General features: G+C 45.1%; 1 protein-coding gene across 1 annotated transcript in view; it reads left to right on the top strand.

Moving 5' to 3' along the window:
* LOC130108314 (inositol 1,4,5-trisphosphate receptor type 3-like) overlaps positions 1 to 25,466 on the top strand; it is an 82,223-nt gene that overhangs the window by 1,617 nt on the left and 55,140 nt on the right. The window contains 1 exon segment of the mRNA XM_056275211.1: positions 10,105 to 10,175. Coding sequence (XP_056131186.1) covers positions 10,105 to 10,175 — 71 coding nt within the window.

Raw genomic sequence — 25,466 nt, 5'->3', positions numbered from 1 at the left:
GGTCAGGTACAGCGGATCAATACAAAGACAAGTGTGTAAGTGTGTGTGTGGTGGTGGGGGCAGCCTACATCGTTCTCTTACAAGACATAAGCCTCTGCCCATCAACCCACATGCACACACACACACACACACACACACACACACACACACACACACACACACACACACACACACACACGCGCGCGCGCGCAGGCACTGACTGTATTGCAGGAAAGGGAAACGGTGCCAGCGTGTCCAGGGGAGATATTCACAGTGTGTGGTTGTGTGTGTGTGTGTGTGTGTGTGTTTCCTGTGCAGTCCTCTGCTCCGTTTCATTGGGTTTGGATATTAGCATTAGCATTAGCATTTCTTTCAGTCACTCCAAACAGTTAATTGTCCGGCGGACTGTCTCGCTTCTGCTGCGAGGAAGGACCCTTCTCTGTCTTCTGTCTTCTCTCCCTTTGTGTTTTCTCTCCACGGCAAAAAGGTCTGTAGAAATGGGTGGAGACGCAGAGCTGTCGTCACAATCTAAACCAATCAGGTGTTTCCTGGGCGGGGCTTTGCTGTGGCGTTCGCCGGGGGTTGCTTTCACGCCTGAGCTGTTTGGGCCGTTATGTGGCGTTTTCACGTAGTCGTTTTTAAATATGAACCAACCCGTCTCCTTAAAACGGACCAACAAGTGGACCAACAGAGAAGGGTCTCAGATTATTTTGCATTCACCTTGTCAGTTCACATTACGTAGTGTAACGAATTCGGGAGGCAACCACAGGAGCTGCCGCGGCCGGGACGCGAACCCGTATCGCCCGCGCCGCGGGAGACCTCGCTGACCGCTCGACTAAAGGGTCCGACTCGTGAGCCAGCGGCCAACGTGTCTACGGATGTTACAATAGGTAGTAGATTAAGGCTTTTCCCTATGTTATCGCATGTGGTCAAGTGCTTTTGGCGTAGTTTTTTTTATCTTGATGCGGCACTGCAGGGCGGTGCTAATGAAAGCCCCTCACTTTCACATGAAGTGGACATTGGGAGGAAAACCTTTGCGTTTCTGTGCGTTGTAGACAGTTGCCATTTGATGTGATTTGTCTACGCCTACGGCAAGTCTAGAGAACATGCGAAGGGCGAATGGCGAGGCGAACCTGGAGCGTTTTGTGTTCACAATGCACAGGTTAAGCAAACCACCTCGGGAGGTGGTCTCAGGTCGGTTCGTTTCAGAGGGGTCTGAGTTCGTTTGGAGTGTTCGCATATGCGCAAAATTTGCGGGCTAATCGCTCGGAGTTCATTTTGAGGGCTGACAGGGACCAAATGTGAAAACGCCCTTAATTGAACCCCCCCAGATAGCAAAATTGCTGTGGCCCGGACCCGTCCCACACCCGACACTTTATCCGGCCCACATACTGAGTGGAATTGTGGCACTTGGGCGGTCCGCTTCTGTTTGCCAGATCTGGGCCTGAACCAAGCCATAGCAATGCCGCATGTGCCACATATTTGCCAAAGGTGGCCCATATTTGTTTTGTGATATTTGGGCCATATTCACCATTTACCACACGGGCCACTTCAGGGTCACACCCAGATTTCATGTTGCCGAGAGCACCACATTTTGTGCATATTTGGGCCATATTTGCTATTATACATGTGGGCCACTTCAGGCTCACATCCATTTTGTCAGGGAAGGCCATCAGTGGCCAAAGGAAGGCCATCAGTGCCACATCACGGCCTGAAGTGACCCACACCCGTATGCTATCTGGGGATGAACTGATTCAAGTTTCTGTGATTTTCTTACCTGGACTATTGAGCATGCATAAAGACGAATGTTTGGGTTTTTTTATGTATCTGTTGCACAAAAAGAGTCCCGGTTTCTTCGAGTGTCCAGAAAAGAATAAGAGCACCGGAGACAATAAAGCTACCAAACGAAAAACGGATTCCTGTCACGTTTGTCAAGGGGGCAGTACTAGTACTAGAACGACCGGGATTTCACTCCTACCTAAAACGACAATGGGCGGTCAAAATGACCGCAGGTTTTTAAACTTTATATTGTAGCGAATTCGGGGGACAGTTGGGGAGACCCGTGTCTCCCATTCCGCAAGCGACAATGTTAACTAGTCGACTAAAGGGTCCGACCCGTTGGCCATGGGCTAGCGAGTCTACTCATACATGCTCGTTAAACTACCCCGGATTCGGGAGGCAGATGAGCCGGTTCCTACTTGCGAACCCGGGTCTCCTGCACTCATCCATTCCGAAGGAGGGGGGTAGTGTTACGACCACGGATGACTAGACTCGCTAGCCCTTGTCGGTTAACGTAGTCGCCCATGGTACGGGAGACCCGCGTTCGCGTCCCGTCTGCCCCTGAATATGCTACATTGTTGTTAGAAGTGGAATGGTGAGACCGTGAGGCCATCGAAAGCACGTGCGCCCAGAGCCATAAGGGAGTTGGTATGCTGAAGCGCAGGGCGCGCTTCCCGAAGGAGGGGGGGTAGTGTTACGACCACGGCAGACTAGACTCGCTAGCCCGTGGCTAACAGGTCGGACCCTTTAGTTGACTGGTTAGCGAAGTCGCCCGTGGGACCCGGGTTCGCCTCCCGGTTCCGGCGGATTCCCGGCTGCCCCCTGAATTCACTACAATACTATTTTTAAACAATTTAAACTTCAGAGAGACATGGCTGAACTTGAACAGCAAAAATGAAAAAGTGAAAATATTACCTGAAAAACAACGGAAAACATATTACGAATCTAACAAACGTAACAAGGCCTATAAAACGTGAAATATGAAAAAGAACTGAAAATAACAATTGAAACAGTCCCAAACAACGACTGGAATTTAAAAACTACTAGAATAACCAAGGGCAGTCAAAATGGTCGCCCGTTTTAAACTCTATATTGTCAAGATAATTATCCAATTGAAATATTAATGCATTGCATATGTTAGTAGCTATAAATAGTGACATGACGCGCACGATCCCGCGCAAATTACACACGGTCATTTTGACAGCTCATGGTCGTTTTAGGTAGATATCATCATGATTTTTTTGTGCAACTGATCTAAAACTCATTTTAATGCAAACATAGGCGATTTTAGGAGAATCCAGGGACTGGCAGGTCTGTATCCCCCACCCCACACAAAGTTATTGTAAGCGAGCATATTTTCAACCCGCTGCGGGATTCGATCTGGAACAGTACTGCACCACGAGGCAACATCGCTCGTCACTCGACAAGGGGGCTGACCTCACACAGCCAACCGGCCAGTGAGTCTTCTGTAGGTCACAGTAGTCCCCCTCTGCCACCAATGTGCCCGAGCACATTTTCTGCCCGCTGCGGGATTCGATCCGACGTTGTACAGCATCACAAGGCAACATCGCTAACCGCTCGACCAGTATTTCATCCTAGGCAATAAAATAAAACAAGGCTCCGTCTCTGGGAGCAGGAGCCAGGAGGGGTATTTATTTATTAATTTTTTGCTTGAAGCTCATAAAATGCATGCTATACAGTAATGATCATATGGTGTCCGTCGCCATTGTAGTGAATTAATGTTATTGACTGAAACAATTTTGAACACAAAAGAATAAAGAATATAGGATTACAAAAAGAAAGATGCCTTGTTCTAATACAAACTAAAGGGGAATGCTGCACTAGTTAGCAGACATGGCTGAAAGAAAGAGAAATGATATTGTAACGTGCATGGATAAGTAGACACGTCGGTCCTGGACTAACGGGTCGGACCCTTTAGTTGACCGGTTAACGTTGTCGCTTGCGGAGTGGGAGATACGGGTTCGCGTCCCGGCTGTGGCGACGGTTCCCGGGCTGGCCCCCGAATTCGCTACAATATTAAAGTGCTGGTGAATCTGACACCGTCCTGAGAGCACTACCAGGGTCCTCGGAGCTGGACCGTGTCAGGCGGGTAGCAACAGGAACGAGGCCGACAGGACTTGTAGAAATGCGGTGAATTGTTGCCTGTACATGAAAGATGTGAAGTGAAATCTTTCTGAAACGATCAGCGACCAAACACGAATTAGATGAGTGTTTGCTCTTCAACCACAATGAAGGACTTGGTGGATTTCTGCGCAATTTAAATGTTGTGTTTTTCTCTGAGCTCTTCACATGGGGACCCAAAGGATTTGAATGAGAGAGAGAAAGAGAGAGAGAGAGAGAGAGAGAGAGAGAGAGAGAGAGCTGCTGGGTGAGAGACATAGACAGTGAATAGAAGATAAACCGATGACTACCCTTCTAGTTTCCCTAGTCAAAAAGACATGCAAGTTAGGTTTAATACTCCTGCCTGTGCCCCTGAGCAAGGCAGCGGAAAGAAGAACTGGGGTGTGTCCACTGCTCCTACACATTAGGATGGGTTAAATGCAGCAAACACGTTCATTGTAAGAACACAATGTCAAATAAAGTGGCTTTCACATAATGTCTGTCACAACCCCTAATGACAATGGCGGACCTGCTGATTGTTTCTCATCACCCTGCATTGTCAGTTACAGGACACATACATTATAAAGACAGTGGACTCGAGGACATGTCTGTCTGTCTCTTGCCTGTTGGACAAGATGGTTTATTTGCGTGTGCTCTTTGACCTTTCCAATGAAAGCCTAACATGTAGAAGTAAATCTGTGTATTGACATTAGCATCATATCCCCCCCCCCTTCACATTTTGAATATATTTTTGGAATGCCGCTGTTTCCGTTTGTGGTGGATTTTGGCTGAGGCTGGAGGAAGACGGATGTCAGAATAATGGCAGCTGAAAACATTCTGAACTCTAAAGCAGAAGCTGTTGTTTGACCTCCACGTCTGGGCTCGTTGAACGAAGAGAAATGGAACAAACACACCTGTGCTTCTTCATTTGAATCCATATTCAAATACCACTTCGGTCTGGAGGGAGAGGAGAGAGGACCGTGATGGAGAGCGACTGTAGACACACACACACGCACGCACGCACACACACACACACACACACACACACACACACACACACACACACGGTAAGGCAGATTGCCAGAGATACTTAACCAGTTTGTTACAGATAGAAATAATTTATGGCTACTTGGCAGGTGTGTGTGTGTGTGTGCGCGCGCGCGCGCGTGAGATTATCTGTCATTGTACCCTGTTCTATGAATAGAGCAATCACGAGCGCCAAAACACACACACACACACACGCACACAGCTGGATCACACCTGACTGCCACACCACAAAGGCTGAGATTGGCTGCTGTGGTCAGGTCGCGGTGTGTGAGGTCTGTCAGATGGAAAGTTTAAATGAATGAACTATTTAAACTATGTAAAGGTTGGTGAGCATGTAAAGCTGTTGGCTGAACTTCATCCTGCGTCCGCCAGACATCACACAGGAGACCAGTTTGAGGGTCCACACGTCTCCTAAGGTAGCACAGTGCCGTCTGCAGACCAGCGTGTCCGATCAGGCCGGGGGTGGCACGGGGACTCGAACCGCCGGCCCCCGTGTTGGTGGGCAACGTAACAGACCGCTACGCTACCCGGGCGCCCCCTTCTTTAGACGGCATTAGACGTGTCCGTCATCGTGGTGAGACGTTTGGACACGTCACACGCCCTCTTCAACTCATCTGGTGGAAGCCTATATTCATTGCCATGATTTGAAAAAAAACTATTTCTAGCTTTTCCTCTTGTCCCACCCGATTAACCCAATGGCATATGACCGGAACTCTTGTCGAATAGCTGCCCTGGCTCACGTTTCCACAGGAAGTAGATGGTCGTAACACCAGCTTCCTTCAAACTCGTGTCGGCTGCTCTCGCCCTTTTACACGCTGTAGCCTCTCATTCGGTCGCTTGGCTGCAGGATGGGCCAGAGGGGTCGCTGGAGAACGACGAGTCCCCGAACACTACACCGATCTACACACACTATCCCTCGGATAAGGGTGGCCTAATGAACGCCTTACCCCGTGGACGCTCCGGCCGTGACCGGTTACGGCCGGTCTGGGGTTCGAACCTCCCAGCCGCATGACGAGGGGACTGCAAGACGGCGGTTTATTCCGCTCGGCCATCAGAGCGGCCTGTGCTTTTGTTATTACACCATTTAACTGTTTCTGGAAATGTATTTTGAAGTTTTGTGGAAACGTGTCGACTTTTTCTCTTCCTGGAATTGAGCAGAAACTCGTTTGGCTTCACACGAACACAAACTCGTATATTTCACCTATAAATAAGCCAACAGCTATTAGAGAGTAATTAATAGCGAAGTAGAGTAGTTAATAAACTAGTTAAATGGAATAGTTTTAGTCGTCAGAGGACATCTCTGACCAGGTGACTTGTAAACACGTCTGTCTTCCACAGCCGTCCTCCACTCACGGGGCTTTATTTCATGTTTCTAACGCTCGGTGTTGTGGTCTGCAGACGATATGTCCTATTTTATTTTGTCTGTAAATGGATGTAAACGTGGTTTCTGTGTTTTGAGATCAGAGAAACCAGACCGACTTCAACCCTGGAAACCCACACCAGCAAACAACAAAACGTCCTCAGCACGTCCCCTAAAGGTCCTCTCCGAACGTCCGGTAAATGTCATTATGTAGGGTTTTCATTACGTCACGGGGACGTTTTTGCGGGACGTCACAAGGACATTACAGGGACGTTAGACGTCCCCGGGACGTCACAGGGACATTACTGTGGACGTTCCAAGGACATCACAGGGACGTTAGGGGAAGGTTATCTAGACGTCCCCGGGACGTCACAGGGACATTATTGTGGACGTCCCAAGGACATCACAGGGATGTTAGGGGAAGGTTATCTAGATGTCCCCGACACATCACAGGGACATTATTGTGGACGTCCCAAGGACATCACAGGGACGTTAGGGGAAGGTTATCTAGACGTCCCCGGGACGTCACAGGGACATTACTGTGGACGTCCCAAGGACATCACAGGGACGTTAGGGGAAGGTTATCTAGACGTCCCCGGCACGTCACATGGACATTATTGTGGACGTCCCAAGGACATCACAGGGACGTTAGGGGAAGGTTATCTAGATGTCCCCGACACGTCACAGGGACATTATTGTGGACGTCCCAAGGACATCACAGGGACATTAGGGGAAGGTTATCTAGACGTCCCCGGGACGTCACAGGGACATTACTGTGGACGTCCCAAGGACATCACAGGGACGTTAGGGGAAGGTTATCTAGACGTCCCCGGCACGTCACATGGACATTATTGTGGACGTCCCAAGGACATCACAGGGACGTTAGGGGAAGGTTATCTAGATGTCCCCGACACGTCACAGGGACATTATTGTGGACGTCCCAAGGACATCACAGGGACATTAGGGGAAGGTTATCTAGACGTCCCCGGGACGTCACAGGGACATTACTGTGGACGTCCCAAGGACATCACAGGGACGTTAGGGGAAGGTTATCTAGACGTCCCTGGCACGTCACATGGACATTATTGTGGACGTCCCAAGGACATCACAGGGACGTTAGGGGAAGGTTATCTAGATGTCCCCGGCACGTCACAGGGACATTATTGTGGACGTCCCAAGGACATCACAGGGACGTTAGGGGAAGGTTATCTAGATGTCCCCGACACGTCACAGGGACATTATTGTGGACGTCCCAAGGACATCACAGGGATGTTAGGGGAAGGTTATCTAGACGTCCCCGGCACGTCACAGGGACATTATTGTGGACGTCCCAAGGACATCACAGGGACATTAGGGGAAGTTTATTTAGACGTCCCCGGCACGTCACGGGGACGTTATTGTGGGATGTTAAAAGAACGTCCCGAGGACATCACAGGGACGTTAGGGGAAAGTGTTCTAGATGTCCCTGGGACGTCATGTGGACGCTATTGCAAGACGTTCAAAGAACAGGTTAAAAGGGATGTTACAGGGACATTAGGGGAAGTCTTCTAGACGTCCCCGGGACATCACGGGGACGTTATTGTGGGACTTTCCAGGGACGTTAAGGGGAAGTCTTCTAGACGTCCCCGGGACGTCAGAGGACGTAATGAAAACCCAACACAATGACATTTACCGGACGTTCGGAGAGGACCTTTAGGGGACGTGCTGGGGACGTTTTTTGTTCGTTTGCTGGGACGTCTCTTCATATTTCCGTAAGACGTTGTCTCAGACAAATCTTACTTGGGTTTTTCAATATAATTCTAAACAAAACTCTACTTGATGTCTTGTCACCAAACTGAAGAAACGTGTCTAAGTTTTAATATTTTGTCAACCGTTTTCTGTTGCGTTAAACACGACGTGAAATGTCTTTGACTTGTTAGATAATTTCTCCACCCATTATGCATCTATTCAGCAATCTACACCCAAAGACATTTGAAAAAAATCTGTTTGTACTTACTTTATATTAAAATCCAACCAGTTTAACCTCCTCTGAAACAGAAGTTTATGTGATGGTGTCACCATTCTAACCAACAACACCATCACATGTTCGACACCGTCCAATCAGGTTGACGGACGAGATCAGGCAGGAGTCTCTGTGGACTATGATGTTTGCGGATGCCACTGTGAGCTGTGGTGAGAGTAGGGTGCAGGTTGAGGAGAGCCTGGAGAGGTGGAGGTATGCACTGGAGAGAAGAGGAATGAAAGCCAGTAGGAGCAAGAGGGAATACATATGCATGAATGAGAGGGAGGACAGTGGAGTGGTGAGGATGCAAGGAGAAGAGGTGACGAAGGTGGGTGAGTTTAAATATACTTGGGGTCAACTGTTCAAGGTAATGGGGAGTGCAGAAGAGAGTGCAGGCAGCGTGGAGAAGAGTGTCAGGAGTGATGTGTGACAGAAGGGTACCAGCAAGAGTTAAAGGGAAGGTTTACAGGATGGCTGTGAGACCAGCTTTGTTATATGGTTTGGAGACAGTGGCACTGATGAAAAGACAGGAGGCGGAGCTGGAGGTGGCAGAGTTGAAGATGCTGAGATTTTTATTGGGAGTGACGAAGAAGGACAGGATTTGGAACGAGTATATTAGAGGGACCGCTCAGGTTGGACGGTTTGGAGACGAAGCAAGAGAGGTGAGATGGAGATGGCTTGGACATGTGTGGAGGAGAGATGCTGGGTATACTGGGAGCTGCCAGGGAAGAGGAAAGGAGGAAGGCCAAAGAGGAGGTTTATGGATGTGGTGAGGGAGGACATGCAGGTGGCTTGTGTGACAGAGGGAGATGCAGAGGACAGGAAGAGATGGAAACAGACGATCCGCTTTGGCGCCCCCTAACGGCAGCAACCAAAGGAAGCCGAAGAAGATTTGCACCATCCAATCACGAATCACAAATTACAAATTTGCCTCAGTAAGCTTACCAGCAACACAACATCCTGTCCATAGACCCTCTCATCTCATCTCATCTCATCTCATCATCATTTGTCCCGCCCTAATATCCTGTTTTACTTGGAAATTCGTCACACGGCGGAAACAAGACGCCGTCTGAATGCTGTCTCGTGTTGTCTTTAATTCATTATTTTAAAATGGCCGCAGTCTTCACTAAATGGGGCTATTTTCCAGCGGCTGATGCCTTTGTTTCCGAATTCAGTCATATCTCGCTCATAATCTAAATTCTAAGCACTTCCTCTCTGATGGTCTCACCGTCTTTATCTCATTACATTCATCTTTTATTCTCATTATTCAGAGCTGTGCTTTCAGATAACTGCCTCGTTTATCTGTTACGATCTCACAGCTGTTGCTGTCTGCAACGCATAGTAACAGACGAGCCGTCAACAGGAAGTACATCAGAACACTTCCTGTCCACAAAGCGACTGTTTCGCTTGACAAAATAAAAGCCGTGACATAAGGACAGATTTTCCTTCTTTTCATTCGTGTAAGTTTTGTTATAGGGGGCAGTCATAACGTTTGACATATTTTCCAGAACCGTCAGAGAAAGCTTAGGACGGATTGGAATGAAGCTACAATTTACAGAAACACTTATATTTAATTCTCTAGGGGAACTTTTCATTTGGATTTTTCACATTAATTGATATTTCAGTTCCTGTTGTTCCTTTTCTTTTTGAATTGTAGTACTTTTAACTTGCCCACTTTTAACTTGCCTTATTCTCATTTGTTTTTGAATTCTTGTTTAATTATTTTTCTTACAACTGTGTGTGTGTGTGTGTGTGTGTGTGTGTGTGTGTGTGTGTGTGTGTGTGTGTGTGTGTGTGTGTGTGTGTGTGTGTGCAGGTTGGTAGATGACCGCTGTGTGGTAGAACTGACTTCTGGAGACTTGGAGAACCCCCCTAAGAAGTTCAGAGGTAAGCTTTTATTTGTGTGTGTGTCTGTGTGTGTCTGTGTGTGTGAGAGAGACATTTATGAAGTGTGTGATATGAGTCCAGCTCGCAGCATCAGACTGCTGGCAGAGGAAATTTTCCACTGGTTACTCTCTGAGGAACACACACACACACACACACACACACACACACACACACACACACACACACACACACACACACACACACACACGCGTAAAGCCACAAACATACAGACACGCATTAATAAATACACTTACGATGTACACACACAGATGAGTGTCATGTGCGAGTGTTGAGGGAGTTGAGGTCAGTTAAAGTAGAGCAGCGTGATAATTGGGTCTCCATCAGGCCACCGTCTGTTCCTCCACAATAAAAGCATCAACATGTCCTTTAAAATCACCAGAGGACATTTTATTCCCGTGACACTGATCTGTGAGACTGGCATGGTTAGAAAGCGTCTGTTGGCCTCTAATGATTGAACACCTCCTTCATCGGTAAATATGAAGCGCGTGTCTCTGGTAGGCGGCACGACTACCGACATGGCTGCCAAGTCATCAGAGGAATGCTGAGGAAGAGGCTGATGGATCTCTGTGTACTGAAGAGTTTTGTCATGCCGGTTGTCTTTTGCTTGTTAGATGTGATACCATTCATGATGTGTGTTTTTGATTCTGCCATGTCATATTTTTTTTTCCGTGTGTTAACTGACTGTCTTGTGTATGATTGCTGAGAGGTGCAAAACAAAACAGCCTTTCACCAAATGAATTACATTTCAGAAATAAACTCTAAAGACCTCCCACAGTCCAAAAACATGTAGGTCAGGTGAATCGGCCATACTAAATTGCCCCTAGGTATGAATGTGTGTGTGTGTGTGTGTGTGTGTGTGTGTGTGGGCCCTGTGATGGCCTGGCGGCCTGTCCAGGGCGTCTCCTCGCCTGCCGCCCAGTGACTGCTGGGATAGGCTCCAGCATCCCTGCGACCCTGAGAGCAGGATAAGCGGTTCGGAGAATGAATGGATGGATGGATGGATGGATGGACCCGCAGGATGAGTTAGTCCTCGTCCTTGCACTGTCAAGTGGTCTGCTGGGTATCGAACTACATGGCAAATGATCACATAAACTTAATTTTATCATATCCATCAACATGCCACATGTAATCCGGTCCATGAAACGGTGTGTTTGCCCAGTGGCGATCCTAGACTCTGGGGGGCCCCAGGCAAAGAAGACCATTGAGGCCCCCCTCCCCACACACACATGCCCCACCACACCCCCATAAAAATGCATTCAGTCAATTCAGTCAAAAAATGCATTTAGTCAACTGTGCTATTCAAAAATCATCATTTATTAAAAAATAATAACAGTAGTACAAAAGAATGAGCAACAACATCTAAATACAGTATGTAAAATCAAATAGGAACATCAAATAAAACAAAGCGTTTCTCCCCTCTTGTCCTCTCTGTCCCGCTCATGTTTCTTGAGGTTTGTTTTTAGGTTCTTTCATTTTCATCAAAGTTATATAATCAAGCTTGTAAACCCCAAAGTGCCTGAGCGTTATCTCAAATGGGCATCTGCATTTCACATTACAGTATCTTCACAATATCGTACAATATATTCAACATTACAATATCCTCACATTACAATATCTTTTTGTTGACATTCTAGTTGGACAAGATTTCTCTTCTCATCAAAGTTATATCATCAAACTTGTATTTCTCCCCTGTATTTGTCCTCTCTGTTCCTCTCATGTTTTCTTGAGGTTTATTTTTAGGGTCTTCTTTCATTTTCATTCATTTCACATTTTTATTCATTTCATTTTTTCACAGGGCATTGTTAGTGCTTCTCCAAACAATGAGTGATGACTGACAAGCAATCATGACGTGATAGTGAGTGTGATCACGCTGAATCCTGACCTAACCTTTTAGAAGTGCTGCCTTTGTGCCTTGGCTGCAGCAAACGCTGTCACCAGATCTTCCACGTCCAAAGATCTTCTGACCTCCTGTTCTATAGAGATTTGAGCCAGCCCTGAAAGCTTTCCTGGCTCATGGTGGACCTCAGATAAGTCTTTATAAGTGTCAGGCTTGAGAAGCTTCTCTTCCCAGATGCGACAGTGACAGGAAGTGTTAACACGAGCCGCAGGGCAATACTCAGATTCCCATAAAGATCTAGAAGGTCCTTCTTGTAGTATATGTAGTCCAATATCTCTCTTGGGGAGGAGGCACACTCATCAGGGAATGTGTGGATAGAGGCCTTAATCTCCATCACCATCTCCTCTCCATCAATGTCATCCATAGTTTTTTTTCCAGATTCAGGCACTGCTTCTCAAGCCTCCCAGACTTCAGTGCCTCTTTCATTTCTTCTTTGGGGAAAATAAAACCATACAGGTTGTAAATTTCCTCCATCTTTGAGAACGTGGTAGTGATGCTGCTGAGGGCGGTGTCCACCAGTGGAAGAAAAAACCCCCGATTGAAGAGGTCATCTGGTGCAGACAATGTTTCTTCTCTGCCCTCATATAGAAACTGCATTGTTTTTCTTCTTCTTCTTCTTCTCTTTTTGGGAAGCTTCATGTCAATCCCTAGACTCTGCAATTTCTCTTGCTTCTGTCTGGCAGGAAGGAAGCCCACTGTCCCTGAACTCTGTAAGGTAGTCCGTGACTCCTCTAAGTTCCGTTCTTAGTGTTTTGAGGGAAACAGTGGGGCTTTGCAATATTTTAATATATTGATCTGGTAAAAAACATTGTACCAGATCACCATGCATAGCAGAAACTGCCAGGTCATTACCTCACCCTGTATGCCCTAGGCTGAGGACATTATCTCGGAGTCCTTCTTTTCCACAGCAAACTCCTTCAGTGCAGACAGTGATTGCACCATCTCTGGCATCTGGTACCGCACAGCCTTCGCACTCTCGATCCTCACCTCCCATCTTGTCATTGATAAGGATTTCACTGTGAGGTTCTTGACATGTTGTTGCAGGATTGCCCAGCATGACACAGATGAACTAAAAAGGTTGTACAGTCTGCAAAATACCAAAGAGAGACATAGACAGCACAGAGGATTTTGCTGCACCTGACACAATGAGATTCAGAGTGTGACTGAAGCAGGGAACACACAATGCCTTGATGTTTAACTGCACTATTTGTGCCTGAACCCCCTGTTTGAGCAATTTGGATGTTGCTCCCATTGTTGTATGATTGGCGAAAACAGTCTGCAATATTTAGGTTGTGTTTTTCAAGATTTTCCAGAAGCATCTCGAACAGGCCTTTTCCAGTTGTGTCTTTTGCATCAAGACAGCCAATGAAGTGTTCATGATAGAAGCACCAACAGATGTTTCACAGTTCACAATTCTCAGAACAACAGAGAGTTGTTCTGTGTGGCTTATATCAGGAGTGCAATCCAATATCACAGCGTAGTATTTGGCCTTAGTTACCCTTCTGATTGTCTCCTCAACTATTTTGTCTCCGACCAATGCAATAATCTCATTTTGAGTGTTAATGCTGAGGTAATGCACTTTGGTTTCCTGGTTCTGGATTCTTCGCACATATTCATTCATGACCGGATCGAATTTTGCCATTAATTCGATCTGAGCTAATGTTTCCATTATGTCTGTTAAGGAAGACATTTGTATGGCCCCTTAGAGCTTGGTTCCTTTCAGCTAGATGGATTATGTTGGCGATGATTCTTCTGATGACACCCTTCCAGAGCTGCACGTGAGACTGCATCAAGTGTTGTTGGACTTGATTAATTGTTGTGTTGCTTTCTAATCTCTTTTGCAAATCATGCCAGCATCTCATGTTGTCTGCATGTGGCTTTGAGAAATCATGCTCTTAAGGAGGCCACCCTAAATTCCTCCACTTGCTGAATCTTTCTTTGCTGAGTGCATTTTCCTGGTTTCCAGAGAGAGTGCATGCAAAGCAGAAGACAGCATCTGCTTTTATAGAGTAGAGTGGCCATGACCGTTTAATCTTTTCTGCATTTTTCATTTTTCTGTAGTAGTTATAATTTGTTAATCTACGTGGAATCTTATCTGCATTTTTTGGAAACTCTAGGTCAGTAACGTGAACAGGACCTCTTCTGACAAAAAAACAACGCTCTGCATCTGGTACCTTACAAGGCCATTCTGCCGGGTCGTCAGATATTGTCCATGTTTTTTCCGATTCCCTCTGAGCCCTTGGTGGTGGTGGTGCTGGTGCTGCTGGCGCTGGGGGACAGGGTGTCCTCATTATGATGATGAGGTAGCTGATCGTCTTCCACCACGGGTACATCTCCTGTCAGTGATAATGTTGAATACGCACAAATACAGAGAGAGAGAGAGAGAGAGAGAGAGAGAGAGAGAGAGAGAGAGAGAGAGAGAGGTATGAGTTTCTTCGAGGAGAGTAACAGTGTTCACTTGTCTCAACTGGTCACCAGGTGAGGCTTTCTAATTATGAAAGGACTTGGAGCATGCCTACCTTCTGTCGGAGTGATGATGACATGATGGGGAGGCAGGGTGTCCTCGTTATCATGGTGAGGTAGCTGATCGTCTTCCACCACAGGCTATGTGGAAGTTGATAGTAGAACTGCAGCAAGAAAAAGAAAACATGAATACATATGAGGCCCTGTGATGGTCTGGCAGCCTGTCCAGGGTGTCTCCCCGCCTGCCGCCCAATGACTGCAGGGATAGGCTCCCAGCATCCCCGCGACCCTGAGAGCAGGATAAGCGGTTCGGATAATGGATAATGGATGAATACATATCAGAGAGAGAAAGAGATCAGATGGAAACAAAAAGGGGCCAGCAAGCCAGCAAACACAGTCAATGTCAGAGGTGGCAGATGGAGATTCCAGTGGCTGAAAGAATTTCAACCGAGTTGACTGTTGACTGCCAGCCATTTCCAGCTTCCGCCTTCATGAGCGGTGGCTTTGTGAGATCGACAACTTTTATTTTCTTACTATTTCTTTTCTATATTCTGCCCTAACCTCTTCATTTTGTTCTGATTTGGCTGTTTTCTGTGCTTAGTTCACTTATCGCTAGATTCTCTAGTTTTCTTTCTTATACGAATCTTGTGTTTAGTAGGCAGCTTCTCATTCCTAGTTTGTTACTAGCTTTGAGTTTAGCCTAGCTTACCAGTTAGCTCTATTACATTCGCAGTCAAAGCAGCCTCATTAAAACGATGGTTTGTGGTGACTGCTCCGTAGTTACAGATAGGTTGTCTCTACCAGAGAGACGTGTCCGTGAGTTAGAGCAGCTGCTTTCGGCTAGGATTACTTTAGATGTGATGGGCACTCCACATAGCCTTAGCCCTGGGCCTGACAGCAGACCTGCTATTGTTAGCACTTGCTCAACCTTGTTGGCAGATGCGTCTCTACTGGAGTGGGAAGGCTCGCAAGAGCAAGCCATCGGTCGTGTGGCCTGGTCTGCAGTCACCTCTCCCGACTCCAAACCGGTTTTCACCACTTACCAGCCCTGTTGGTAGTCCTACCGGCCAGTGTGCTTCTCCCCCTCCTGTCAACAGAGTAAAGCAACGCACGCTAGTGATAGGAGACTCCATTACCCACAATGTTAGATTAGCTTCGCCAGCCTTGGTTCACTGTTTACCCGGGGCCAGAGTCTCCGACATAGAGGATAATCTTAGGGTGCTGGCATCATGGAGGGAGACAGCAGCAATTAGAAAGCACAATTACAAAATCACACAGTTGCAAAATTAAACATTTGAAAACATAAACAAAAGACAAAAAAAATTAGAAAAAAAAGTAAATTACAAGCAGATTAGAAAAAAACAAGTGCATGTTGTGAAATCAGCTTCAAGTATTCTCAATTTGGATTTAAAACGGCTCAGTGAGATTAACTCTGTAAATTTCCAGTCATTCTGCAACATATTCCAGATTAAAGGTGCAGAATGAACAAAAGCCTCTTTACCTAATTCAGTGCGGGCATATGGAACAGAAAGCAACACGTAGTCAAGACAACACAGGTAAAAAGGTGGCAGCAACAAGTTTCTTTTTTACATTTAAAGAAAAACACAGCTTATTTTGAAAATAAAAACCCAGTTTCAGCCTCAGCTTTTTCACAAGATTCTCCACATGTGGCTTGAAAGTGAGGGAGTCATCAATCAGGACACCCAGGTATTTGTACACATTGACCACCTCTATTTCATTTCCCTCTAAAGTGGTTACTGAAGGGATTATTTGTGACATCTTCCTAGAATTGTAAAACAGCATAAGCTTAGTCTTATCAGCATTTAGAAAAGGTTTCAGCTGAAATAGAGTGCTGGACAGCTACAAAGGCTTTCTGCAGGGATTCAGTGGCCTGAACAAGAGTAGATTCACAGCAATAAATAACTGTATCATCAGCATAAAATGCAAAGTAGCATCTGACACATGTAGACTCAAATCATTGATGTAAATAATGAATAAAAATGAAAGAAAGAAAAACAATTAAGACTAATAAACCTTAATAAAGAAAAGATCTTGAGACACAACATAAAAGGGAACAAAAACCGAATCTGATGACAAAAATAAAGAAAATCAGAAATCAAATAAATATATTGTTTTCACGGGAAATTGAAAAAATATATGTACAAAACAGAAATACTATGAGTCAGGCTCAAAATCAACTAAACTTTTAGCAAGGAAGCTACAAAAACAACAAGCGGATAACACAATATACAAAATAAGGGATCCGGACTCTAATAGTATACAATATAAACAACATGAAATGCAAAAAATGTTTAAAAAGTACTACAAGTCCTTGTACATTCAACCTCACTTAGAGGACGAGCAACAAATTGGAAAGGTCCTTGATTCTCTCAATTTACCTGTTCTATCAGAGAAACAAAATCAAACATTAACAGCTGCAGTAACTGAGACAGAGCTAAACAGCGCCATCTCCAGGCTCAAAGCGAATAAGTCACCCGGTCCGGATGGCTTCCTGTCAGAGTGGTGTATAAGGCTTTTCGACTCGAGTTAATACCAAACCTTCTTCCGGCTTGCAGTGCATTTTTAATGGATGCTAAAATGCCTCCATCATGGAGCGAGGCAGTTATCTCAAGTTATCCCAAAGGAGGGAAAGGACAGATTAGAATGTGGATCACACAGACCAATTTCTGTGCTGAATGTTGATTACAAATGATATACAGCCATCCTTGCCAAAAGACTGGAAAAGATCCTTCCCCAGCTTATACATAATGGCCAGAACTGGGTTTATCCCACAAAGACAAGCTCATGATAATATTAGACGATCATTGCACATATTAAACTCCAGCAGAATAAATTGGAAGCCCTCTTAGTTAGTCTGGATGCTGAGAAGGCTTTTGATTCAGTGAGTTGACCGTTCTTATACAACGTTTTTGAAAAATTTGGCCTGTACAAAAACTTTGTAAAGGGCATCCATACGTTATTTAATAAACCATTAGCCAGAATAAAAATAAATCGGTACCTTTCAGACACTATTATATTAGAGTGTGGTTCGAGACAAGGGTGCCCAATCTCACCATTACTCTTTGCGCTTTAGATTGAGCCTCTTGCACAGTGGATAAGGCAAACTGAAAGCATCAAAGGCATCTGAATAAATGGAGAAGACCACAAACTGGCCTTGTACGCTGATGATATTTTGATTTATTTAAGTAAACCCCCAAACTCATTTTCTGAATTAATGAAACTTCTAGAAACATTTGGTAAATATGCAGGATACAAACTAAATGTAAAGAAAACGCAAATTTTGGCTTTTAATTATACACCCTCAAAACACCTTAGGGAGAAATTCCACTTTAATTGGGATCAGAACTCATTTAAATATTTAGAACAACTCCCAACCGTACAGGGTCGCTACGCTACAATATTTTTTCGAACTGTTCTTTTAATTAGCGTTTTCACACAGAGCGCGAATATTATGCGGCGAAAAAGTGACGTAATCTTATTTTTTAGGAATCGGCTTGATTTTTCTGAGCTTTCGCGCCACGAATAAAGGCATCAACCAATCACGTTGTGCGGGACCGGAGGTCACGTCACAACGCCTGACGACAATGGCGGACCTGTTGATTGTTTCTCATCACCCTGCATTGTAAATTACAGGACATAAATGATAAAAGACAACAAAGTCAAAGGCAACTTGTGGCGGAGCATCGCCGAACAACTGGCTACCGTTTTAGTGAGTAGCCATTTTACTTTACTTTTGGATGTAGTACAATTGCTAGTGTAAACTACTAATAAGACACGTTACTCCCTAGCTAGCGGGTCTGACCCTTTAGCCGAGTGGTTAGTGATGTCGCCTTGTGGTGCAGTACACATCGTATCGAATCCCGCACCGGACAAGAAAATAACCGGTTACACTAGCAAGGCAACCCGTCATTACCGACAGTCGATCGTGGTGCACCGCCAACGGAGGAATTTGTCCGGCGGGGGCCGGACCGGCAACGAGCGGAGGTTCCCCCCCACGACCCCGAAGGGGAGGGGAGGAGATCCCCACGCACCGACCCGTCCCGCCCTACCTGAACCCGCCGGGGTGAGTCCCCCTCACGTCTCGCGTATCGCCGCTGGCATGAATAGTTTTGATGTGACATATTTGCAGGCCAGTATTCCGCGTTTTCGTGTCGTTTATTTGTCGCACCGGCGTGCTAAGACCTTAAATCGCAAAATGTCCACATGATGTGATGAACTCACTGACTCTGTGTTAAAAGATTTGCTGGTCACTACCCCTTACAAAAAAGTTGTTACACTTCCACCTTGCATATTATGTCAAGTAGAACCGAATTAGATCATACGCACACCGAGAGCCACGTTTCACATCGCTTCACTCTACTCCATATTTCTTCTTCGTCCGCATTCCGCATCAAAGCGCGACGTAGTGACGTAATCAATACACGACAAATGTAGTTTATTCAAGTGTGCTATCAGTAGACTTATTATAAACTAAAAAAAATCAGTGGGTATACGTTCAGTTTACGTTTTAAGTACTTATCAGAGATATACTAAACAAATTTATGCAAGTATACTATTAGTACATATACTTGAATTTTGCTTGAACTTGAACTTAATACCTGACGTTTACTTAAGTTTACGTAATAAAATAAACTGCAAGTATATTATTTTTTTGTAAAGGACTGCAAAGTCAAGTCAATTTCATTTGTACTTCCCCCTTAAGAGACTTAAAACCGCATAATTTGTGGTGTGCGTGTGTGTGTTGAAGAGTCATTTACCTAAATCAAGATGGATTTAAACCTGACTGCTCATTTACATCTATCAGGACAATGCTGAGTGATTACACACAGGCAAGTTATGTTTGCGTTACCCACACACACGCCTCTCTCTCTCTCTCTCTCTCTCTCTCTCTCTCTCTCTCTCTCTCTCTCTCTCTCTCTCTCTCTCTCTCTCTCTCTCTCTCTCTCTCTCTCTTATTTGAGAAAGGCTGTGTGAAAACCAGGATCCGCCTGGAGGAGAGAGAGTCAATATTTACACAACTCTCACTCTCTCTCTCTGTCATCTACCAACTATTTTATCAGTCTTTTTTCTCTCTCTCCCTTTGTTTTGAGTTCAATTTCATTTAGAATCTTTTATCAGCACAAATGCTCCTTCAGTTATATATATTTAAATATATATATTACCATATTGTTTAAGTACGATATGAACGGATGATATCAAATACACAATTTAGAAGAAGGTAAAAAAAAATCAATCTCTCCTTACTCAGGTCAGAATCATACGTCGCCCATAGTCTGGTTGGTTTGGCCCAACTGTGTGTGTGTATGTGTGTGGGGGGGGGCTCCCAGTGAGTTCCATCGATAAGGGAATCGACCAATCAGTTGGCGTGTAGGCGTGGTGGGAGGGGCCAGTGAAAAACTATAAAAGTTGGACCGAACGTTAAAGATGCTTCTGATTTGGAGATCACTGGTTTGAATCCTGGATTAACTGTAGAAATCTGGGTGATGGATCCATAAAAGAACACACACCTCCCTCAGCTGTTATTGTCAGGATGCCTTTGAGCAAGGCATTTACTTCGGTGGGGTTGTTTGCAGGCCAACTGTAGAATACTGGTTTTACTGGGCAGATCCCTGCTCTGAATATGCGGAGCTGTATCGATGTGAAATCAAGTCTGGTTCATCTGTAGCAACCCTAAATTCCAGCTCCATTCTCATAGGGCTTTATATAGTCCAGGCCAGCGTTTCTCCTCCCGGTCACGCCCCCCCTCAGAGGCATGAGGGGGGGCGTGACCGGGAGGGGGATGTAGTGCGGAACTACTGTTCTGACGCCGGAACCTTTTTCACGGCGGAACAATCAACAAGGCCTATCTCTGAGAATGCAAACTGCATTCCAGTGGCTTTTCAAAGTTTAATAACTTTGTGTGTGTGTGTGGGGGGGGGTGCGGATACAGACCTGCCGCTCCCGGAATTCTCCTAAAATTGTATATATTTGTATTTAAACCGAGTGTTAGGTCAGTTGCACAAAAAATAATGTAACGTGCATGGATAAGTAGACACGCTGGCCGCTGGCTGGTGGGTCTAACCCTTTAGTCGAGCGGTTAGCGATGCCTCCTGCGGTGCGGGCGATACGGGTTCGCGTCCCGGCCGCGGCATTTCCTGTGGTTGCGTTGTTCCCCGAATTCGCTATAATAGGTTATGATAAGAGCTATCTAAAACGACCATGAGCGGTCAAACTAGCCGCTTGTAATTTTCGCGTGATTGTGCGCGTCGTGTCACTTTATGACGTGTTTTGGTAGCAGCATTTCCTTCGCAAAGTTCATTGCTCTGTCTTAGAAAAACCTGGCATTCTCCAGAGCAGAGAAAAAGTCTAAATTTGATTTTTTATGTTACTTCCAACATGTCTGGGTACAGACGCCGTTTCAGACGCACCATGACTACCGCCGAGGCGTTGCAGTATTTTACAGGCGTTGAACAGCGGCCATTTTAAATTGTTTGAAAAATGTATTAAAAGTTGTTAAAAATGTCAATTTTGGTGTCCGTAACTTTCTTAACAGACATACTATTATATGTAATTCATTAATATCTCAACTGGGTATTTATCTTGACAGAGAGTTTAAAAACCGTGGCGGTCAAAATGACCGCCCACGGTCGTTCTAGTAGTTTTTAAGTTCCGGTCATTCTTTGGGATTGTTTCAATATTCATTTTCAGGTTTTTTTTACATTTCATTTGTTTTCCGTTTTGTTTTTCGGGTAATAGTTTCACTATTTCAATTTTGCTATTCAAGTTTGACCATGTCTCTCTGAAGTTTAAACTGTTTGAAAATAGTATTATGGTTGTTAAAATTTTAATTTTTGTGTCAGTCGTTTCCTAACGGATATACTAACATGTGCAATGAATTAATATCGCAATTGGATATCTATCTTGACAGAATATAGAATTTAAAAACCCGCCGTCGATTTCTGTTAAATTACTATTTAACAGAAAAGGCATCGCATCAGGAATTAATTGGCAAGTACTGTTTGCTCCCTACATGTGACAACAATCTCCCGTATTCTACATACAGTGCATCCGGAAACATTCACACCCATCCACTTTCCCCACATTTTGTTATGTTACAGCCTTATTCCAAAATGGATTAAATTCCTTTTTTCCCTCATCAATCTACACACAATACCCCATAATGACAAAGCGAAAAAGGTTTTGTAGAAATTTCTGCAAATTTATTAAAAATAAAAAACTGAAATATTGCATGTACATAAGTATTCACACCCTTTACTCAGTACTTGGTTGAGGCCCCCTTGGCAGCGATTACAGCCTCAAGTCTTCTTGGGTATGAAGCTACAAGCTTGGTACACCTATATTTGGGGTATTTCTCCCATTCTTCTCTGCAGATCCTCTCGAGCTCTGTAAGGTTAGATGGGGAGCGTCGCTGCACAGCTATTTTCAGGTCTTTCCAGAGATGTTCAATGGGGTTCAATACTGGGCTCTGGCTGGGCCACTCAAGGACATTCACATACTTGTCCCGAAGCCAGTCCTTCGTTGTCTTGGCTGTGTGCTTAGGGTCGTTGTCGTGTTGAAAGGTAAACCTTCGCCCCAGTCTGAGGTCCTGAGCGCTCTGGAGCAGGTTTTCATCAAGGATCTCTCTGTACTTTGCTCCATTCATCTTTCCCTCGATCCTGACTAGTCTCCCAGTTCCTGCCGCTGAAAAACATCCCCACAGCATGATGCTGCCACCACCATGGTTCACTGTAGGGATGGTATTAGCAAGGTGATGAGCGGTGCCTGGTTTCCTCCAGACGTGACATTTGGCATTCAGGCCAAAGAGTTCAATCTTGGTTTCATCAGACCAGAGAATCTTGTTTCTCTGGTCTGAGAGTCCTTTAGGTGCTTTCTGGCAAACTCCAAGCGGGCTGTCATGTGCCTTTTACTGAGCAGAGGCTTCCGTCTGGCCACTCTACCATAAAGGCCTGATTGGTGGAGTGCTGCAGAGATGGTTGTGCTTCTGGAAGGTTCTCCCATCTCCACAGAGGAACGCTGGAGTTCTGTCAAAGTGACCATCGGGTTCTTGGTCATCTCCCTGACCAAGGCCCTTCTCCCCCGATTGCTCAGTTTGGCTGGGCGGCCAGCTCTAGGAAGAGTCCTGGTGGATCCAAACTTCTTCCATTTACGAATGATGGAGACCACTGTGCTCTTCGGGACCTTCAAAACTGTAGAAATTTTTTTTTACTCTTCCCCAGATCTGTACCTCGATACAATCCTGTCTCGGAGGTCCACAGACAATTCCTTTGATTTCATGGCTTGGTTTCTGCTCTGACATGCACTGTCAACAGTTGGACCTTATATAGACAGGTGTGTGCCTTTCCAAATCATGTCCAATCAATTGAATTTACTACAGGTGGGCTCCAATCAAGATGTAGAAACATCTCAAGGATGATCAGTGGAAACAGGATGAACCTGAGCTCAATTTTGAGGGTCATAGCAAAGGGTGTGAATACTTATGTACATGCAATATTTCAGTTTTTTATTTTTAATACATTTGTAAAAATTTCTACAAAATCTTTTTCTCTTTGTCATTATGGGGTATTGTGTGTAGATTGATGGGGGAAAAAAGGAATTGAATCCATTTTGGAATAAAGCTGTAACATAACAAAATGTGGGGAAAGTGAATGGGTGTGAATACTTTCCGGATGCACCGTATACACTGTAATGATATGTTATGTGCCCACCGGGCCAGTAGGTGGGTATTGGTATATTTTGTTTATTGTAGAGGGTTAAGGTTCATGCGCAGAACGTTCTAGGATCAAAACGTGACAGTCTTGGAGCAGAAAAGAAGCGATTAAATACACAGAGACAAGATTAACTTTTTAGCTTGATTTATTACATAACTGAACATTACATGGTGCCAGGAGTGGTCCAGACAGAAAGTGGATGCGATAAAACCACTGGGGACTTTATAATTAACCGGAAATGTAGACGCGAACTGGAGAAATTTCAGACAGCAGTTCAAGCTGTATGTCGTGGCTATAGGGATGACGGGCGGCAAATGAGCGAAAGACTACTCACTATCGTTGGAGCTGATGCACTGGAGGTGTACAACACATTCACGTTTGCAAACGAGGGAGACAAAACAAGCTGGACGAAGTCATCAAGAAATTCGACGAACACTGCCTGTCAAAAAAGAATGAGACTATTGAACCTCCTGCAGAGAATCCAGTTGAGGGGTCTGATACTGAACAAAAACAAATGTCAGTTCGGGGCAACACAGATCACTTTCTTAGGTGACAAGCTGTCTGGGGAAGGAGTGGAACCAGACCGCTCCAAAGTACAGGCCTTTCTGGACATGCCCCCACCTACAGACAAGAAGGGAATACTGTGAGCCATACAGCTTAAACACAGGTATTTCCTAGGCAAGTTCAACCCGAATCTCTCTGCAAAAATGGTCTGTATCAGAGATCTGCTGCACAAAGGCAAAGTGTTCAATTGAACTGCCAGACATGACAGAGAATGGAAAAAGCTTAAAGAGACACTTACCACAGAGCTGGTGCTTACCTTTTTCAGTCCCTCACGCAGAACAAAAATCTCCAAGGACGCATCCAAAGACGGATTGGGCGCTGTGCTAATCCAGGCTAACGACGACGACAATTGGAGACCAGTGGCATATGCATCCAGAGCAATGACAGAGACTGAAACACAATACGCCCCAAATTGAGGAGACCCTAGGGTTAGTGTTTGGATGTGAGACGTTTCATGGCTATGTCTATGGACTACCCACCTTTACAGCAGAAACAGATCATCAACCGCTCATTTCAATCTTGAGAAAAAAACCTGAACGACATGTCTCCCCGGATTCAGCGGATAATGATGATGATGCTGCAGAGATATGGTATGGATTTAGTCTACACGCCAGGTAAATACAGCATTCTGGCAGATGCACTGCTCCCGTCACAAAGACACAGGTCAGCACCACCTCGGTGGATGTGGAAATGCATGTTAACTTGATTGCTTCCTTCCTCCCAGTGTCAGACACAATGTACAAGAAGATTGCACTAGAAACAGAAAAAGACGTGACATTGCAGACCATGTCTTGGCCATAGGTTAGGGTGGCAGGACAGAAACCTTTTCACAGGAAAAAAAAAAATCCAAGCCTGGCTAACTTTTGCAAAAAGATACTACATCCTGTCACCCCAAAACCATTTGGAAAAAACGTGTTATGATCTGGTGAGACCAAGGTTGAACTTTTTTGGCCATGATTCCAAAAGGTATGTTTGGTCCAAAAACAACACAGCACATCACCAGAAGAACAGCAGACCCACGGTGAAGCATGGTGGTGGCAGCATCAGGCTTTAGGGCAGCTTTTCTTTAGCTGGAACTGGGGCTTTAGTCAAGGTGGAGGGGATCATGAATAGCTCCAAATACCAGTTGATTTTGGTACAAAACCTTCAGGCGTCTGCTGGAAAGCTGAAGATGAAGAGGAACTTCACCTTTCAGCATGACAAAACCCAAAGCATACATCCAAATCAACAAAGGAATGGCTTCACCAAAGGAAGATCATTGTTTTGGAATGGCCCAGCCAGAGCCCAGACCTGAATCCAACTGAAGATCTGTGGGGTGACCTCAAGAGGGCTGTGCACAGGGGATGCCCTCACAATCTGATGGATCTAGAATGTTTTTGTAAGAAAGAGTAGGAAAATATTGCCAAGTCAACATGTGCCAGGCTGATAGACTCTTACCCAAAAAGACTGAGTGCTGTAATAAAATCAAAAGATGCATCAACATAGTAGTGTGCACACTTATGCAACCAGGTTATTGTACATTTTTTTCTTTTATCACCTAAAAGGTTTGTTTTTCACTTTATTTTCATAGGTTGTAATTTCACATTAATGGTGGAAAAAACTTCTGACATGATGAAT

Source organism: Lampris incognitus, chromosome 2 (assembly GCF_029633865.1).
Source record: "Lampris incognitus isolate fLamInc1 chromosome 2, fLamInc1.hap2, whole genome shotgun sequence".
In the NCBI taxonomy this organism is placed as follows: domain Eukaryota; kingdom Metazoa; phylum Chordata; class Actinopteri; order Lampriformes; family Lampridae; genus Lampris; species Lampris incognitus.
The sequence above is the reverse complement of the archived record's forward strand: the minus strand, read 5'-3'. Positions and strand labels throughout refer to the sequence as shown.